This window comes from Eptatretus burgeri, chromosome 6 (assembly GCF_056783735.1).
Source record: "Eptatretus burgeri isolate ZD-2024b chromosome 6, Ebu_testis_v1, whole genome shotgun sequence".
In the NCBI taxonomy this organism is placed as follows: domain Eukaryota; kingdom Metazoa; phylum Chordata; class Myxini; order Myxiniformes; family Myxinidae; genus Eptatretus; species Eptatretus burgeri.
Genome location: NC_140966.1, coordinates 93,603,685 through 93,621,184, shown reverse-complemented (window position 1 = coordinate 93,621,184; position 17,500 = coordinate 93,603,685). Strand labels below are relative to the sequence as shown.

At 49.5% G+C, this 17,500-nt stretch overlaps 1 protein-coding gene across 3 annotated transcripts in view; it reads left to right on the top strand.

The window, feature by feature from the left end:
* The window catches only part of STK11 (serine/threonine kinase 11), a 71,370-nt gene that overhangs the window by 29,272 nt on the left and 24,598 nt on the right, over positions 1 to 17,500 (top strand). For all 3 annotated transcript variants that reach the window (XM_085886256.1, XM_085886257.1, XM_085886255.1), the window contains 2 exons: positions 3,361 to 3,418; positions 15,952 to 16,136. In XM_085886256.1, coding sequence (XP_085742382.1) covers positions 3,361 to 3,418; positions 15,952 to 16,136 — 243 coding nt within the window. The remainder of the gene's footprint in view (positions 1 to 3,360; positions 3,419 to 15,951; positions 16,137 to 17,500) is intronic.

Genomic DNA, 17,500 nt, shown 5'->3' with positions numbered 1-17,500 from the left:
GTACCTCCTGTGCAGCTTCCCTTTGCAGGGCAGCTCACCAGATGACGGGATTAGGGCAAAGCCTTCGGGACCCCCACTCTTTGATGATAGGAGGAAAACCATGAGGCAACCAACCTTCCTGGATCAGGTTGTGGGAGAGTGTGCCGGGGTGGTACTGAGGTGTCGTCTACAAGACGGCGGTCTCCTTGGGTTAACCTGAGGCGGTCCCTTCAGGTGGGTTCCTGGAATGTCCTATCCCAAAGAGAGGATGATCACCTGTCTCTGTTATCATCTGAGCTCAGGTATTTGGACATCGCTATTGCAGCACTCTCTTGAGTCGGAGACTGGATAATGGCGAGATCATGGTGGGTGGTTACACCTTCTATTGGTCTGGTCACACTAATGGTTACCATGCCCAAGGAGTTGCTGTAACTGTGTCCAATAAGCCGACTCCATTGGTAATTGAGATGACACCGGTCAACAAGCGTATTATGAGACTAAGGATTCGTCACTCCGTGGGTATCATTTCCCTGGTCTCTGTATATACTCCAACTGTGGCGAGTGATCTCACCGTGAAGGACACATTCTATGCCGCGCTCGAGTCTGTGGTTGATCAGTGCCCCAGGCGAGATACTCTTCTCGTCTTTGGGGATTACAATGCATCGACTGGAATTATTGGGATGGTTATGAGATGTGTGTTGGTCCCCATGGGTCTGGAACTGTGAACCAGAATAGCACTAAGTTCCTTGACTTTGTAAGAAGTCATGGACTTTGGGTGGCTGGTTCATGGTTTCAGTGCCCACAGGCTCATCGCTGGACTTGGTATTCCAATGCTGGTGGTGTGGCAGAAGAGATTGACCATGTGCTCGTTGATGGTCACTGGAGGATGATCCAGAACTGCAGGTTCTACCAGAGTGCTCAGTTCCTCAATACTGACCACAGACTTCTGGCATCTCAAGTTGCACCTTAAATCTGTGAGAATAGTACCATCCCAGCCTGGGCTGGATGTTGGCTTGCACAAGGATGAGAGTGTAGCTAAGGAGTTTGGAAACAGGCTGAGTGGGGATTTGGGGGGTCTGGGTGCTTTGGGGAATCCTGAAGAGTTGTGGAGTGCCTTCAAGACCACCGTCCTTGATGTTTCTAGTGGATGTCTTGGAACTCACCATAGGGAAAAGAAGAATTTCGTCTCTCATAGGACACTGGATACCATTGACCAGAGTCACAGAGCCAGGCTGAATGGCAGAGCTGAGCTGTTCAGGGAGCTGAGGCATAAAACTGTACGTTGCGCTTCGGGTGGACAATGAGGCCTATGTGCGAGGAATCTGTGAGGGGGTAAAGAATCACCTGTGGTCAAGTGATTCTCATCCTGCTTACAGGGGGATTCGTGCATTGCGTTCTTCCAAGCCCGTCCCTCGGTGCACTGCAGTTGGAGTGGTGGGTGGTGGGCTTTTGACAGAGGAGACCGAAGTGAAGGCCCGTAAAGCTGGTTACTTTGAGCGACTGTACCAGCCTGATCCACCAGCTGTTGAGTTGGATGTCAAGGGTGTTTTTGTCCCGATTGCTGACCCTCCAATCAACGGTGATCCATCTTCTTTGTGGAAACACAGGCTGTGGTGAACCAATTTAAATGGGGTAAAGCTCCAGGCATCTGTGGCATCCATGCTGATCTTTTCAAGGCTGGTGAAAATTCTGTACTCATGTCATTGCATGCAGTTCTGTGCTCTGTCTGGAACACAGGCATCATCCCAACTAACTGGAAGAGGGGCCTTGATGTCCCTCTATGGAAAGGGAAGGGTGATCGCCAAGACTGCAACAACTACTGAGGGGTGACGCTGCTCTCAGTGCCAAGCAAGGTCCTTGCTCGGATAATTCTTGATAGGGTTCGCCACCATCTACTTGAGCACCAGCGTCCAGAGCAGTCAGGCTTTACACCAAAGAGGTCAACGAATGACCGTATCCTTGCTCATCGTGTCCTCACTGAACGCAGACTAGAGTTTCGGCAGGGGCTGCTTGCCGCCTATGTTGATCTCTGTAAATCGTTTGATTCGGTAAATAGTGACACCCTCTGGAGGATTCTTGGTCTTCGTGGAGTGCCAGCAAAACTGATCGATCTGATGTCTGAACTACGCTCTGGTACTAAGAGTGCTGTGAGATGTGGTGGTGCCATCTCTGACTTATTTCCAGTTGTTACTGGAGTTTGTCAGGGGTGTGTCCTGGCCCTCACACTTTTCAGCACTTGTATGAACTGGATTCTTGGGAGGATGTCAGAGAGATCAAGCTGCGGTGCATCATTTGGAAATGTCAAGATCTCGGACATTGATTTCGCAGATGATGCAGTCATCTTTGCGGAGACTTTAGATATCCTTTTGGGGGCCCTCGAGTTGCTCAATGAGGAGTCAGAGCCACTGGTATTTCAGGTTTTCTGGGTCAAAACTAAGATCCAGGCTTTCAATGACATATTGCATGCTGCTGTCCTGTCTGTGCCTGTTTATGATGATGATGTTGAGGTCTTGGAGAGATTCACTTGCCTTGGTAGTGATATTCATGTCTCTGCTGGTTGTGAGTCAAAGGTCAATAGATGTCTGGGTCGGGCCTGGGGAGTCATGGATTCACTTGATCATGGGGTGTGGCGCTGCCGGTACCTGTGCGGGAGGACGAAAGTCCGAGTCTTCAGGTCCTTAGTGCTTCCAGTCTTGCTCTATATATGTGAGACTTGGACTCTGACCAGGGATCTGAGACGGAGACTTAATTCCTTTGGTACCAGGTCTCTTTGTAGAATCCTTGGCTATCGCTGGTCAGACTTTGTGTTCATTGAGCGGTTGCTGAGAGACTCAAATGAGATTTGTTACCTGCATAGTCTGTGAGCGTCTGTGGCCCCACATTTGTTGTGTGTTTAGGATGGGTGGGGGTTGATTGACATGTAACACTTTTAATTTTATTTTATTCACAGATGTCTTGTATTTATCAATTCTAAAAATAAAGTAATAACCTCGACTCATAGCACAGTTTTCCTAAAGGCACTTATCCCTATTTAGGTGTTGCTTTTGGACCGAGGGGCGTCAAAGTTTGAATGTTTGAGAGGTCACAGACAGCAGGTTAAGCCATGGAAGATGTCGGGAATGTTGGTGAACATTGATAAGAATGGTGTGCATGGCAGGATCGAATAAGTTGTGAGGAATTTCCTGTGTAGTGAGCTGTGCAAGGCACCTCGTGTCGTGCACGTGTGAGAGGTTGTTTGTACATATTGTGCGCGTGCGATGGGTTCTTAAATGACATGTGGATAAATAAATAAATAAGGTGGATGCAGACACGGACATACTGTACATGTACGTTTCCTTCACTTACAGCTGCTGTTGCTTTATTGTCCTGCCTTTTTTTAAGGAATGCTCGAGTACCAACCAGCGAGACGATTTACCATCCAGCAGATCAGACAACACCAGTAAGTGACCCTCTCTCACATTCTGATCTGATCTTACATAGAACAAGCCCCAAGATAATATCTACCATTATGTAGTGAAACTTTAATACTTATATGCTTCAAATCCGAGTTGGACTCGTGTTTATGACCATGATGAACTTGTCATGAATGATAGATTCAACAGACCAGCACTCACTCTATATATATATATATATATATATATATATATGTATATATATATATATATATATATATATATATATATATATATATATATATATATATATTGTTGCGGATTCGCGCCCACCGGCGTGCGAACGGCCACGTAACTCGAATCGCGGCACGTCGCCCACCGGACGGACAATCCCGTCGTGACCCTCTCGGACTAACGCCGGGAACTAGTCACGGGTGGGCCTTTCGGCCTCACCACGATCGTGCCAATCGGCCCCCCGCGTGGGATAGGGTTGCTCGCCAAATTCGACCTACCTAAGTACCCACACGGAGGGTAGACCGGGCGATCGCACCTCGCCGCAGGTCGACTTCGGACACGGGCCACTTTAAGCGACCCGTTCCGTACTATCGGGATAACCGAGCGGTGTTATCGTCGGCCTCGACGGTTCGATTAATTATCGGGCGTATTTGCCCACGACCAACCCTTTACGTGAAGTAAGATGGAGATTCAATAAAGGAAAAGACGAAGCGAAACGGGAAAACAGTTCAACATAAAGCACATTTATTTCGCGATGAACGGAAAGCACACATATACAATTACACCAAAAGCAAATGTAAAAGAAGAAGAAACACACAATAATACACAAAAAGCAAATTTAAAAGCAAAAGACAATGCAGAGCTAACCGACTACCGAGCACACGGCAACACTTATACAGTTTTACTTCACAGACGGCGCCGACAACACATATACTCAAAGCAAAAGAAAAGGACCACCCTCAAGGATGATGGGGGCGGACGGGCCTGGGGCCGAGACCGCGTCGGGCCTACCCGTCTGATGATGAGCCGCAAAATGGCGGTGGCGCCCCGACTCCGCGGGCCTCGCGGACAGTGTCTGGAATGGGGTGGGAACGGGGCCCCCTTCTCGCACTATCTCAGCGCGGGGGGGAAACAGGAGGGGGTTGTTGATGCTCGGGGGAAGGAGGATATCTCCCTGGCTCGGGTCCCGCGACGAGCGTCTCCACCACGACCTCGGTCGCGTTGCCGGCCTCTCCCCTCCGCAGCTCCCCGACTCTGACACGAGCACCCCCTCAACCGCCTTCGCCACCGCCACCTCTCCAACTCTCCACAGCTCCGTCCAACCGCCTTCTCCGACTCCTCTCCTGACTGGCTCTTCCCAACTCCACCGACTCCGAACTGCCCCGTTTGGCGAGCAAACGCAGCCCTTTATAGCCCCCGGGGCCTCGCTCCTTCGCCTTCGACCCTTTACCTTCGACCCTTCACCTCTGGCTGGCTCCCCATTGGACCGAGGAAAAGTGGGCGTGAATGCTTTTTGATCCATGAATTTGCATATAGCGATATTACTCCAACGCACCTGGAGGCGGGGCCAAATCGCCCCACGCTCGCCGATAGGACGGATCAGAAGTGGGCGTGAGTGGTTTTTGATCCGTTTTCTTCGGAAAGGCTGTGATGTTTCTGCACACGCTGCTCGGTGCGCGCCCTGCACGAGTCCAGTATCGGTGCCCACAAGCGGCGCGGAAATGGCGGTGATGCGATGGTTGCGAGAGCGAGATGTGACGGTAAAGGTCGTGGCTGTTGGCGTTGTTGTTGTGAAGCGGCGTTGCGGCTGGTGGTTGTCGTGTGATGTCTGTTGAGACGTGGTTGGTGGTGGTAGTAATGGCGGCTGGTCCAAAATAAAGATAGTAAAAGAAAAACGGCTATCTAGAAGGGTCGCAGCCCGAATGAATGACATTTATTCCCTCAAAACAACGGGTTTGGGCCTAACTACACATATACTTAGAGATATCTCACCTAAGGGACCTGAATGGTGGTTTGCGAATTTCGTCAACCACAACACTACCCCCTCCCCTTTTTACAGACTCGTCCCGAGTCGTCAAATTTTCGTATGCCATCATGTGTAGTTTTCCCCTAGTACATTTTACCTCCGGATCCCTGAGTGCGACATTCATGGTATTCGTGTCCCCAAAATAAATAACCTGAGGGCTGAGTAACTACCTAAACAAACTCACTCACAAGGACGAATTAAATAAAATTGCCGGCGCTAGGACAGACATGCCGGGGGTGCACTCATATTTACAGTACATCTTACCTTAACTTACAAATTTTACACTAAACCATGGCCCAGGATCAATGAACTCTGCAAAAAGAAAGCAGTTAGCAGGGAGCCAGGCTGCTCGCATGCAGTCTCTGACTCAAACAATGCAGGTGACAGGGAACGTGGCCGGCTGCTCACACGCAGTCCAAGGCCTTCCCTTTTGAACTGAACGCAGTGAACCACAACGGTGCATGGGCTGCACAAACGCAGTCTCCGTGCCAGCTCAAGTGGCACACGCAATGAACACAACGAATGGATGGATGAATGGATGTACGCAAACACGGTGCACGGGCCGCCACTGCAGGCCCGTGTTGTAGCTGCCAACAGGGCAGTTCTCGCAGCTTGCAAACTGTTGCTTTCTGATCCTGGTGCACATGGCAATGAACAGGGGGGCAAAGCAAAAATTGAACGGGGCTGGTGAACAGGGGCAGTGGGCATGGCATGGCAAAGGCAGCAGGCAAACACAGCCCGCAGAAGAAGGCCGCTGCAGGCAAACACAGCCGGCAGACGAACTGGCCGGCACAGGCCTTGAAGTACCACAGCTGCTGATGATCCGGCCGGCACAGGCCTTGCAGCAACACAACAGCTGCCGATGAAGTGGGCCGGCACAGGCCTTGAAGAAAAACAGCCAGCCGGCAGATGAAGTGGGCCGGCACAGGCCTTGCAGCAACACAGCCAGCAGATGAAGCTGGCCAGCCTTTGCCGTTCAGTGGAGGTTGGTGGAGGGAGTGCGGTGGTGCTGGCCACTCGGAAGGCGGGCTCGGACCTACCCTACGGTCTCCCTCCCAACCTATCGCTTTTGCCTGTCACTGTCTATACCCACTCCCTTAATTTGTCAAACCCCAATTTAGCCCCAACTTATTTTTTTTATTTTTACTTCCCCACTATAAATCGTCCCCTAACCCCCTGTACTGTCCTTGTTCGGCCAACCTATCCTGTCACCGAGCCTACTCCCAACCCCTACGTTCCCTTCCCGGAGGGGAATAAGGGAGAGCTAACGTCCTGTGTCGAGGCCCAACGAAGCCTCAGAATGGCCTCCCCAGAGTTCAGCGATCTATAACACAAAGTGGGTCCAGCGGCCCACAACGAGAGCGAGGGGATGGATGGTGCGGAGGGGTACACTTCCTATCTACCCTAACCATTTTACTGTTAAACTACCCCGGGGCTTTCAACAAGCGCCTCTCGCTTAAACTATTGGTTCTAACAACCCAGATTCCCGTCGCCTGTGTTGGTGTCCTCACAATTTCGGGCCTCGCCCCCCAATTTTCTCTCCGTGCCCTCACACGGTCTCATGGCTGGGACACGTGGCTCCCTTTGGCAGGCACGACCCTCTGCCGATTCTCCGACGATGGCACCCCCGGGCACTACACTGCCTCCGAGCCTACCACCTCCCTAAACACCGGGGAGTGCCCCCCATGGCACCTCCCCGAAACGCACACATGGCAGGCTGGCTTCCCGGGCCCCTTTCCGAGGGTCACCCGTGCCCACAACACTGCCCACGCGGCTAATGGCGCCCCGGGCCCCCGCATCAAGCAGGCGCACCCGTGCCCACTACACTATCCCGGCCCCCCATGGGCCCTTGGCCTACTACGGCCGACTAGCCTGGTGCCCGGGGTACCCACTCAGCGATACTCACCTTTCGCAGCCACGCTCCCATCCCGTCAACAGGGCTCCTGCACCCCTCCAAACGGGTTTCGAGCCTACATTCACACCAACAACAAAACGACCTCCATTTTTCAATTTAACTAACCCCCTAACTCACTCTACACTGACCCCGGGGTCCCTTGGGCGGGAGTCACTCCTCCCCCCAATCACTCATCGCACCATGCAGTCCCCATTCGCTCCATTCACACAGACCCGCTGGCCTCACTCACTCATCATGTACTCACCTCACAACTCTTCAACACACACACCGCTGAACTCTGCCATCCTTCTAACTACATCCCCTAACTAACTCGTGCTCCCACGTCGTCCCTTAAACTACAGCACATTCCATTTAACACTACGTCGCTAAACTACATCCCCTCTACACATTCACAAGTCTGTCACTGTCTCCAAATCTCTAAAATAACTTTTATTTCCCAACCTAAATCTGGCTACAATCCCTCTAACTAATCCATTCCACGGGCCCCATGAGGACTTACCCCTGCCCCATGGAGCCGGTCTAACTAAGCTAACCCTTCCCCCTAACTAGTTTCCATCCTGTGCCCTGGTCAAGGGGGTCTTCCACCCCTTGCCCAGGAATCCTGTGCACCCGAAAGTGAGGCTTACTGTTTTTTTTTTTTTTCCATGCGCATCACCAGCGCGGCAACTCACAGCTCGCGCACTTTACACCTGCCCATGACGTCATGCAGCTGCACGTGTACCTCGTCCCTCCTTGGACGGTACCATCCGGCAGGGATTCCCCTCCTGCCGGTTTCCAACCCCACGTGCAGCCATGACGTCACCGTGCGCATAAAAAAAACACAAGCCCCACGTCTCGAGGGGTTCCCCACACGAACACATGTGCTTTGCCCGTTGGAGCTTAACACACACGATCGCGTGGAGAACCCGTCCGGTCCAAATCCGTAGTCCTGCCTAAACTTTGTCCGTCCGCGGGATCGGCAAATCCACCGCTGGCGTTTCCGGACCGGGACTTCACTCTCGCAAGCGAGCACGTGGGGGTCTCGTGCGTTGCACAGCACGGACCTCGTGCTCACTGCTGGGTGAACCCGGCACGGTCCCCGAAACAACTACAGCCGCTACTCGGCTTCCTTTCCTCTGTCGCCGTCGTCGCCATTCGACACACGCACTCCCGCCTGTCACAACGCTAACACACCTCACCATTAAACTCACACCGGGAGACGCGGCTGCATGTTCACACATGCCGACCGACATCTCCCTCACACACAGCGACCTTGCACACGCTGTCTCTCTCACACTCACGGTCTCCCTTGCACTCGGCCGTTCACTCACGCATGCCACCTCCCTCGCACACGTGGCTCCACTCACTCGCGGCCTTCCACTCACTCGTGCCATTTCCCTCACACAAACCATACCACTCACACACGCGGGGGCACTCGCCCGCGGTGCCTCACTCATACTGGCCGTTTCACTCACACACACGGCGACACTCACACACGGTGCCTCACCCACACACGGCATGCTGGGAAGCATGCCCTTTGGCACACTTGCCACTACACCACTCACACACGCGGGGGCACTCACCCGCGGTGCCTCATCCACACACCGTGCCTCATTCACACACGCGGGGGAACTCACCCGCGGTGCCTCACTCACACACGCGGGGGAACTCGCCCGCGGTGTCGCATCCATACTGGCGGTTTCATCCACACACGGGGATGCACTCACACCTTGCACCACACACACAGGGACAACCTCACTGGGGATTCGTGTCCCCACGAGGGTCTCCGGGGCCTCGAAACCCCCCAAGCTCTCCGTGCACCTGTCCACAGCACTCCTCCCCTCGACCTCGCAAAGCACGACCGAACCCACCTGGTCGTGACCCGCTTCAAGGGGGCATACTCCCTCCCTTCGTTCCTGGAGGAGGCCATCCAACTGCTCGCACCGGGTCTCTACCCAGTCCGCGAGCTCACCCCCATTATCCTCCACTACCTCCGTGTGTGTGTGTGCGTCACTTACCCAGTCTTCATCGTGTAGTCTTCCCTCTATCGTTCCCATCTCCCGTGTCTCTGCCAACTCAGTCACCTCTGCACCCTTTACCTCCCTTGTCTCAACTATTATTTCCGTCTCTTCCCTTGTTATCTCCCTCGTGCACGTCTCCGTCACCCCAATTAGTTTGTCCCTCTCGGTTACCGTCACTTTTTCCGTCACGACCCTCGCCCAACACGCCCCCCGAATTATTTTTTTCTTACCCGCCTCCACCGCGGGCCCGACAGCCGTTGCACTCCCTCCCAGCTCGTTCGCTCCCACACGTGGAGTCGCCATTTTTAGCTCCCTGGTCACTGCCTTCATGCCCGCCTGCAGGCTTCGGCCCATGTTCTGCGTCTCACCCCGCAGCTCTTTCATTTCTTCCTTCATGTTTGTTTCCATCTTTTCGTTCATGCTTTTTATTTCGTTCATTTGTTGTGTATTCACATCCATTTTTTCGTTCATTTGCTGTGTATTCGCATCCATCCTCGCTGTCATTGCCGCCAGCATGGCGCATAGCTGGGCCATGTCGGGTGCACTTGGGTGAGCCGTTTCGGCCAGGATCGGGGGGTTTTGGTGGAGAGGGGGAGGGGAGGTGTCATACACCGCGGCCGCCGCCGCACCTATTTCGGGTTCTGGGTTCAGTTGGGGGAGTTCGTGTTCCTGCACAACCAACATTTCCTGCACGGGGTTTTCATCCTGGACCATGGATTTTACACACACTACATCCATTTCTAATACCCCCTGCTCCCGCTCGCCTTGAGACGCCATCTTGCTTCTCTTAAAGGGTTAATTTGAATCGCTCGTAATTTGGAGGGAATCGGGGGTCGCTTCTCTCACCCCTGGCTTGGGTCCCGCGACGAGCGTCTCCACCACGACCTCGGTCGCGTTGCCGGCCTCTCCCCTCCGCAGCTTCCCGACTCTGACACGAGCACCCCCTCGACCGCCTTCGCCGCCGCCACCTCTCCAACTCTCCACAGCTCCGTCCAACCGCCTTCTCCAACTCCTCTCCTGACTGGCTCTTCCCAACTCCACCGACTCCGAACTGCCCCGTTTGGCGAGCGAACGCAGCCCTTTATAGCCCCCGGGCCTCACTCCTTCGCCTTCGACCCTTTACCTTCGACCCTTCACCTCTGGCTGGCTCCCCATTGGACCGAGGAAAAGTGGGCGTGAATGCTTTTTGATCCATGAATTTGCATATAGCGATATTACTCCAACGCACCTGGAGGCGGGGCCAAATCGCCCCACGCTCGCCGATAGGACGGAACAGAAGTGGGCGTGAGTCGTTTTTGATCTGTTTTCTTCGGAAAGGCTGTGATGTTTCTGCACACGCTGCTCGGTGCGCGCCCTGCACGAGTCCAGTATCGGTGCCCACAAGCGGCGCGGAAATGGCGGTGATGCGATGGTTGCGAGAGCAAGATGTGACGGTAAAGGTCGTGGCTGTTGGCATTGTTGTTGTTGTGAAGCGGCGTTGCGGCTGGTGGTTGTCGTGTGATGGCTGTTGAGACGTGGTTGGTGGTGGTAGTAATGGCGGCTGGTCCAAAATAAAGATAGTAAAAGAAAAACGGCTATCTAGAAGGGTCGCAGCCCGAATGAATGACATTTCTACCCTCGAAACAACGGGTTTGGGCCTAACTACACATATACTTACAGAGATATCTCACCTAAGGGACCTGAATGATGGTTTGCGAATTTCGTCAACCACAACAATATATATATATATATATATATATATATATATATATATATATATATATGTGTATATATATATATATGTGTATATATATATATATATATATATATATATGTGTATATATATATATATATATATATATATATGTATGTATATATATGTATATATATATGTAGGTATATATATGTATATATGTATGTATATATATATATCCATCCACTGGGACCATACTCTGTGCAGAGCGTTGGTGCTGCCGAAGCAGTCTCCTTGGCTATTGGGTACAATCCTGGACGGGTCGCCACTCCGACACAGGATACCAGCATGCTGGCACTCATTTTGCCGACCTCGGAAGGATGACAGGCAGAGTCAACCCCACCTGGTATTAATTCAACAGCCGAGTGGGATTTGAACTCAGGATTCTCGGATCCTAAGCCCACCACCCTAACCATTAAGCCAACACCAGGCATATATATATATATATATACATATATATATATATATATATATATATATATATATATATATATATATATATATATATATATATATATATATATATATATATATATATACACACATATATATATATATATATATATATATACACACATATATATATATATATATATATATATACACACATATATATATATATATATACACACATATATATATATATATATACACACATATATATATATATATACACATATATATATATATATATATATATATATATATATATATATATATATATATATATATATATATATATATATATTTTTTTTTTTTTTTGTTGCGAATTCGCGCCCGCCGGCGTGCGAGCGGCCACGTAATTTGAATCGCGGCACGTCGCCCACAGGACGGACAATTCCGTCGTGACCCTCTCGGACTAACGCCGCGAACTAGTCACGGGTGGGCCTTTCGGCCTCACCACGATCGTGCCAATCGGCCCCCCGCGTGGGATAGGGTTGTTCGCCAAATTCGACCTACCTAAGTACCCACACGGAGGGTATACCGGGCGACCGCACCTCGTCGCAGGTCGACTTCGGACACGGGCCACTTTAAGCGACCCGTTCCGTACTATCGGGATAACCGAGCGGTGTTATCGTCAACCTTGACGGTTCCGATTAATTATTGGGCGTATTTAGCCCACGACCAACCCTTTACGTGAAGTAAGATGGAGATTCAATTAAAGAAAAGACGAAGCGAAACGGGAAAAACAGTTCAACATAATTCACATTTATTCCGCGGCAAACGGAAAGCACACATATACAATTACAACAATTATGCACCAAAAGCAAATGTAAAAGAAACATAACAATTATGCACCAAAAGCAATTGCAACAAAAGAAACACAATGCAGATCTACTACCGACTACGCAAGCACACGGCAACACTTTCACAGTTTTACTTTACAGACGGCGCCGACAACACATATACTCAAAAGAAAAAGGGGCCACCCTCAACTACAAGGGGGCAGACGGGTCTGGGGCCGAGACCGCGTCGAGCCTACCCATCTGGTGATGAGCCGCAAAATGGCGGCGGCGCCCCGACTCCGCGCTCCTCCGCGGGCCTCGCTGGCACTGCCTGGAATGGTGTGCGAATGGGGCCCCCTTTTCGCACTATCTCAGCACGGGGGGAAACAGGGGGGGTTGTTGATGCTCTGGGGAGAGAGGATAGCTGGCTTGCTTGGGTCCCGCGACGAGCGACTCCACTGCGCCCTCGACCGCGTTCCCGGCTTCTCCTCTCTGCAGCTCCCCGACAGACCGCCTCTCCTCCAGACCCGTCTTGACTGCTGCTGCCACACTTCGCCGCCGCCGCCACGACTCGCCCGAGCCCGAAACAGAAAACCTCCTCTCCAACTCGAGCCCGAAACAGAAACTCTTCTCCAACTCGAGCCCGAAACAGAAACTCTTCTCCCCCAATTCGCCCCGCGCTCGGCGCTTTATCATCAGCAGGAGAAACCATATGCAGATTTTCGGATCGGGATCGGCTCGGGGGCGGAGCCACACTCGTCCATTGGACGGAGGAAAAGTGGGCGTGAATCATTCCTGATCCTCGAATTTGCATATATCGATTCGACTCCGACGCGCCTGGAGGCGGAGCTAAATCGCCCCGCGCTCGCTGATAGGACGGAACAGAAGTGGGCGTGGATCATTCCTGATCCGACTTCCCCGGAAAGGCCGCTTTTTGCACCCGCTGCTCGGCGCGCGCCCTGTACGAGTCCAGGGTCGGTGCCCACAAGCAGTGCGGGAATGGCGGCAGAAGGAGGAGAGGTGAAGGTGGTGGAGGGTTTATTGTGGTGGTCCCTGGCCACGGTGACGCTTGGAATGGCGGTGATGCGATGATTGCGAGAGCGAGTTGTGACGGTAAAGGTCGTGGCTGTTGGCGTTGTTGTTGTTGTTGTGAAGCGGCGTTGCGGTTGGTGGTTGTTGTGTGATGGCGGTTGAGACGTGGTTGGCTCAAAATAAAGATAGAACAGAAAAACGGCTATCTTAAAGGGTCGCAGCCCGAATGAATGACATTTATTCCCTCGAAACAACGGGTTTGGGCCTAACTACACATATACTTACAGAGATATCTCACCTAAGGGACCTGAATGGTGGTTTGAGAATTTCCTCAACACAACAATATATATATATATATATATATATATATATATATATATATATATATATATATATATATATATATATATATATATATATATATATATATATCTCTCTCTTCTTCTCCTTTCGGCTGCTCCCGTTAGGGGTTGCCACAGCGGATCATCCGTATGATCCGCATAGTGATTTGGCGCATGTTTCACGCCGGATGCCCTTCCTGACGCAACCCTGGTCGCCTCTTACGACACAGGGGTATGGTACACCTATTTTAACCGGGGTATACACCGGCCCAGTATACTGGTACTCATTTCACCGACCTCGGAAGGATGACAGGCTGAGTCAACCCCCTATATATGTGTGTATGTATATATATATATATATATATATATATATATATATATATATATATATATATATATATATATATATATATATATATTGTGTGTGTGTAAGACTTGTATGCACTCTTAAAACACTGGACAGATTGTTGAAGTTTGGTGGTTGTGCATGGGGTGTGGCCTGGGAGGTTTTAGGTTGTTTAAATAATAATAATAATAAATAACGTCATCATTACTTCTCCATGTAAATGTGTATCATGTAGCGCCACTCGTGGTCGGAAAGTGTATTCCAAATCCCCACGGTTTACAGTACAGGCACTCCTCGCTGTACGCACTCCCGCTTTACACAATTTTGCTGATGCCCGTTTTTTTTGTCATGTGCTGCGGACTGTGAGAACGGAAGGGGATTGTTCTAATGCACAGCGAAGACTGTGAATATATATCATTTCCTTCTATTGTGTTGTCGATTAACATCCATTAAATCGGTTGGTGCCATTAAGCGGGTGTTTGTTGTTTTTTTTTTCTTTTTTAATCTGCACATCCTTCGGTTGGGCGTCGTCATCGAGTGGTGCCAAGGAGATTTTTTTGAGTAATTTTTGCAAAACCCTCCACAAACCCCATATCAGTGGAAAACGATCTGTATCTCGTCCATCAAGCACTCACCACGTTATTACTTTAGCTCCCTACCCAAACATTTCCAGGCATCCATACACAATCGGTTCTTCTATTATTGGTGAGTACAGTACCGTACTCATCTACTTTTATTCTACTTTGATGGATTTACAGTGGGTATTTATTTAATTGTACATTTAGTGATGCTTTGTGTTGATTTACCAAGTTATTATATCTTTTTTTATTTAGTTCGGCTTGGTTGTGTCAGGCGTCTGAACATCCGTCCCCCAGGAACGCGTCTTCGATTTATGACACAATGTCTATGGGGAAATCTTTTCGCGATCTGCATTTTGCTGCATGCCCTACTTTTATGGAATGTATCAAGTTCGTGTAGCGAGGAGTGCCAGTATTATATTCGTCTCTGTGTGAAAACCTTATTGAATCGAAAACTACTTGGCCAATTTACATACGTGCTCCATATTCTGTGCACTCCTAAACCCTAGATGGAGTAATTTGAACTCCTGGTGTGCATGGGATCATTCCACTCAGTTGAGATGGCCACCTACATCTTAGGTTTTTACGTTTTATGTGTTAGAACCACGGCTGCCGCTCGATAATTGTATTCGCAGGAAAAGGTCGGAACTTGACACCTCTCATCCACAGATGTTTCTTGTATTCATTATATTTCCGTGAGTCCGACTTGCATTCAGGAACAGAACAATTATGGTTTATCCATTTTAAAATTGCTACACTTTTGTCTAAATGCTGAAAATTGTTTGAATGACTATTTGAATTGTAGATCTCGTGCTGGTAACGGCAGCTTAAAAGTGCCCGGCGAGCAGAGCCGAGTCACTGAAAACGTACATGGGGCATGCGCAAAAAGCCTCGTTGGTCTTCATACATCATTTTGAAAGTCTCGTATTGGCATGCGATCCAATGCTGATGGTCTTCACAATCCTGAATAAGTATAGACATCCCTCTGTAATCTTTAGCAAGGTTCTCGTCTATACCTGTCACTGTTCATGTCTTGTACCCTTTGTAAGGTAATTAAGGCAGAGTTAAAGGCCATTTGGCCAATCGTGCCTGTGGGAGGTTGAGACCATAGCGCTTCCACCTCTTGCAGGTAGTGCTAATCGTTATACAGCTACCCGAGCGAAAGGAATTGAGCAAGGGTAGCCTCACAAAAAATGCCTATTAATTTTTGGGGGAGAGGCAGTGGATGGTTAGTTATATAAACCGTGAAGCTATGTTTTGTTGTTGTTGTTTGATCTTTGAGTGGTTTTTTTTGTTGTTTTTTTGGAATGTCATGACTGGCCACGCATGATTTTAAAAATCCTGGTCGAGCCATATTAATTACTTGCAGCTGGTTTTGCCGGAAGCCTTCGCGAGTTGACGAGGCGGCGGTACCCATTCCAGCAGCCAGTGGTGATTGCTGGCGCAGCATGACTGTGCTTCCATACCTAGAAGATCTGCATGCGCCACAACCTGACCCTGAGTATGATTACGATACCAGGCCTGATCTTGATGCTGCTTCCTACAATGAGCAGGGTAAGAAAGCTAGAACGCTTTTTCTACTATTTTGAAATGCTGTACGTGTTTGTCGCCTCTTGCTCAGGATTGCAGATCAAGTTTGTCTCGGATGTATTCCGTAGCACCAAATGCATTCCGCAGAGTAGTAGTTATCTAATACATAAAACAGAGCGATGTGTGTGTGTATGTATGTTTGACTCTTTGTCCGGTAACTACCCTTGGGCTGATCGACACCATGTTTTCAGGGTATACTTAGGGAGGTCCATACTCAGAGGGGTTTTCTGTTTCAAGATGCACTCCGTCGGGTTTTCTGTGAAATATTTTTTTTTATTATTTTTTAAATATATTGAGAAAAAGTCATAATTTTGCTTTTTTGGATTTTCTTTTCGGATTCCTCATAGGTTTTGTTATTGTCGGACCCCGCTATTCACGGACTCCGTGTACTCGTGGGTCATCAAATGTGACCTACTTTGATATTGCGGGTTTTTTTTATTTTATTTTATTTTATTTTATTTTGAATGCACTTCAGGACTAGACTGTCTTTTGTATCCACCTGGGAAATTGGAAATGAGCTAACATCACAGGATTACCAACTAATGGTGCAAAAACTGGTCCCCTTAACTTCAGCCCAATTAGCTTACTGTACTTCCAATCATCAGCAAGGTCATGGATTCCATCATCACAGTTGATATAAAATTATTCCTTTTCTCCACCAGCCTCATCTCAGACCATAAATTTGGATTCAAACCTGGTCACCCTTCCTTGGACATGCTGCTTATTCTCTCCCAACAATAGTGGAGGCCCACAATATCACACATGAGATCAGGGCCGTCTCTCTGGACATATCTCGAACTTTTGATACAGTAAGGCATCCTGCCTTGCTCTCCAAACTGTCTACATATGGAATCCAAGAACAACTCCACTCTTGGATTACTGACTTCCTAACCTCTCATACACAACGTGTGACTCGCAACGGAACCCTTTCATCTCCTCTGCCTGTCAAAGCTGGAGTACCCCATATTACTCCTAATCTTCATCATTGATCTCGCTGACTCTCTAGAAAATCCTCTTTATCGCTGCTGATGACTCCACTCTCTGCCATGACATGTCTCTTCCTTCTGACAGACAGACAGCAGCCTGTTCCCTCTCCTCTGACCTTGACAAAATCACAAACTGGTCAAACACAATTTTGCTTCTGTATCCATATTGTCCACCCCTTGCTTTCTTGCCGACCACTCATTGTTACCTGCATCCCTTCTTTGTCCGTGTCCGTCTTCTTTCTCCCTCTGCCCTGCTGTTGGTTTTCTTTTTTCCTTCAACTGCTGTTCCTTTTGTTATGTTGTGGCCTGATATGTTCTGTGTAATTGCTTTTCCACGCACCT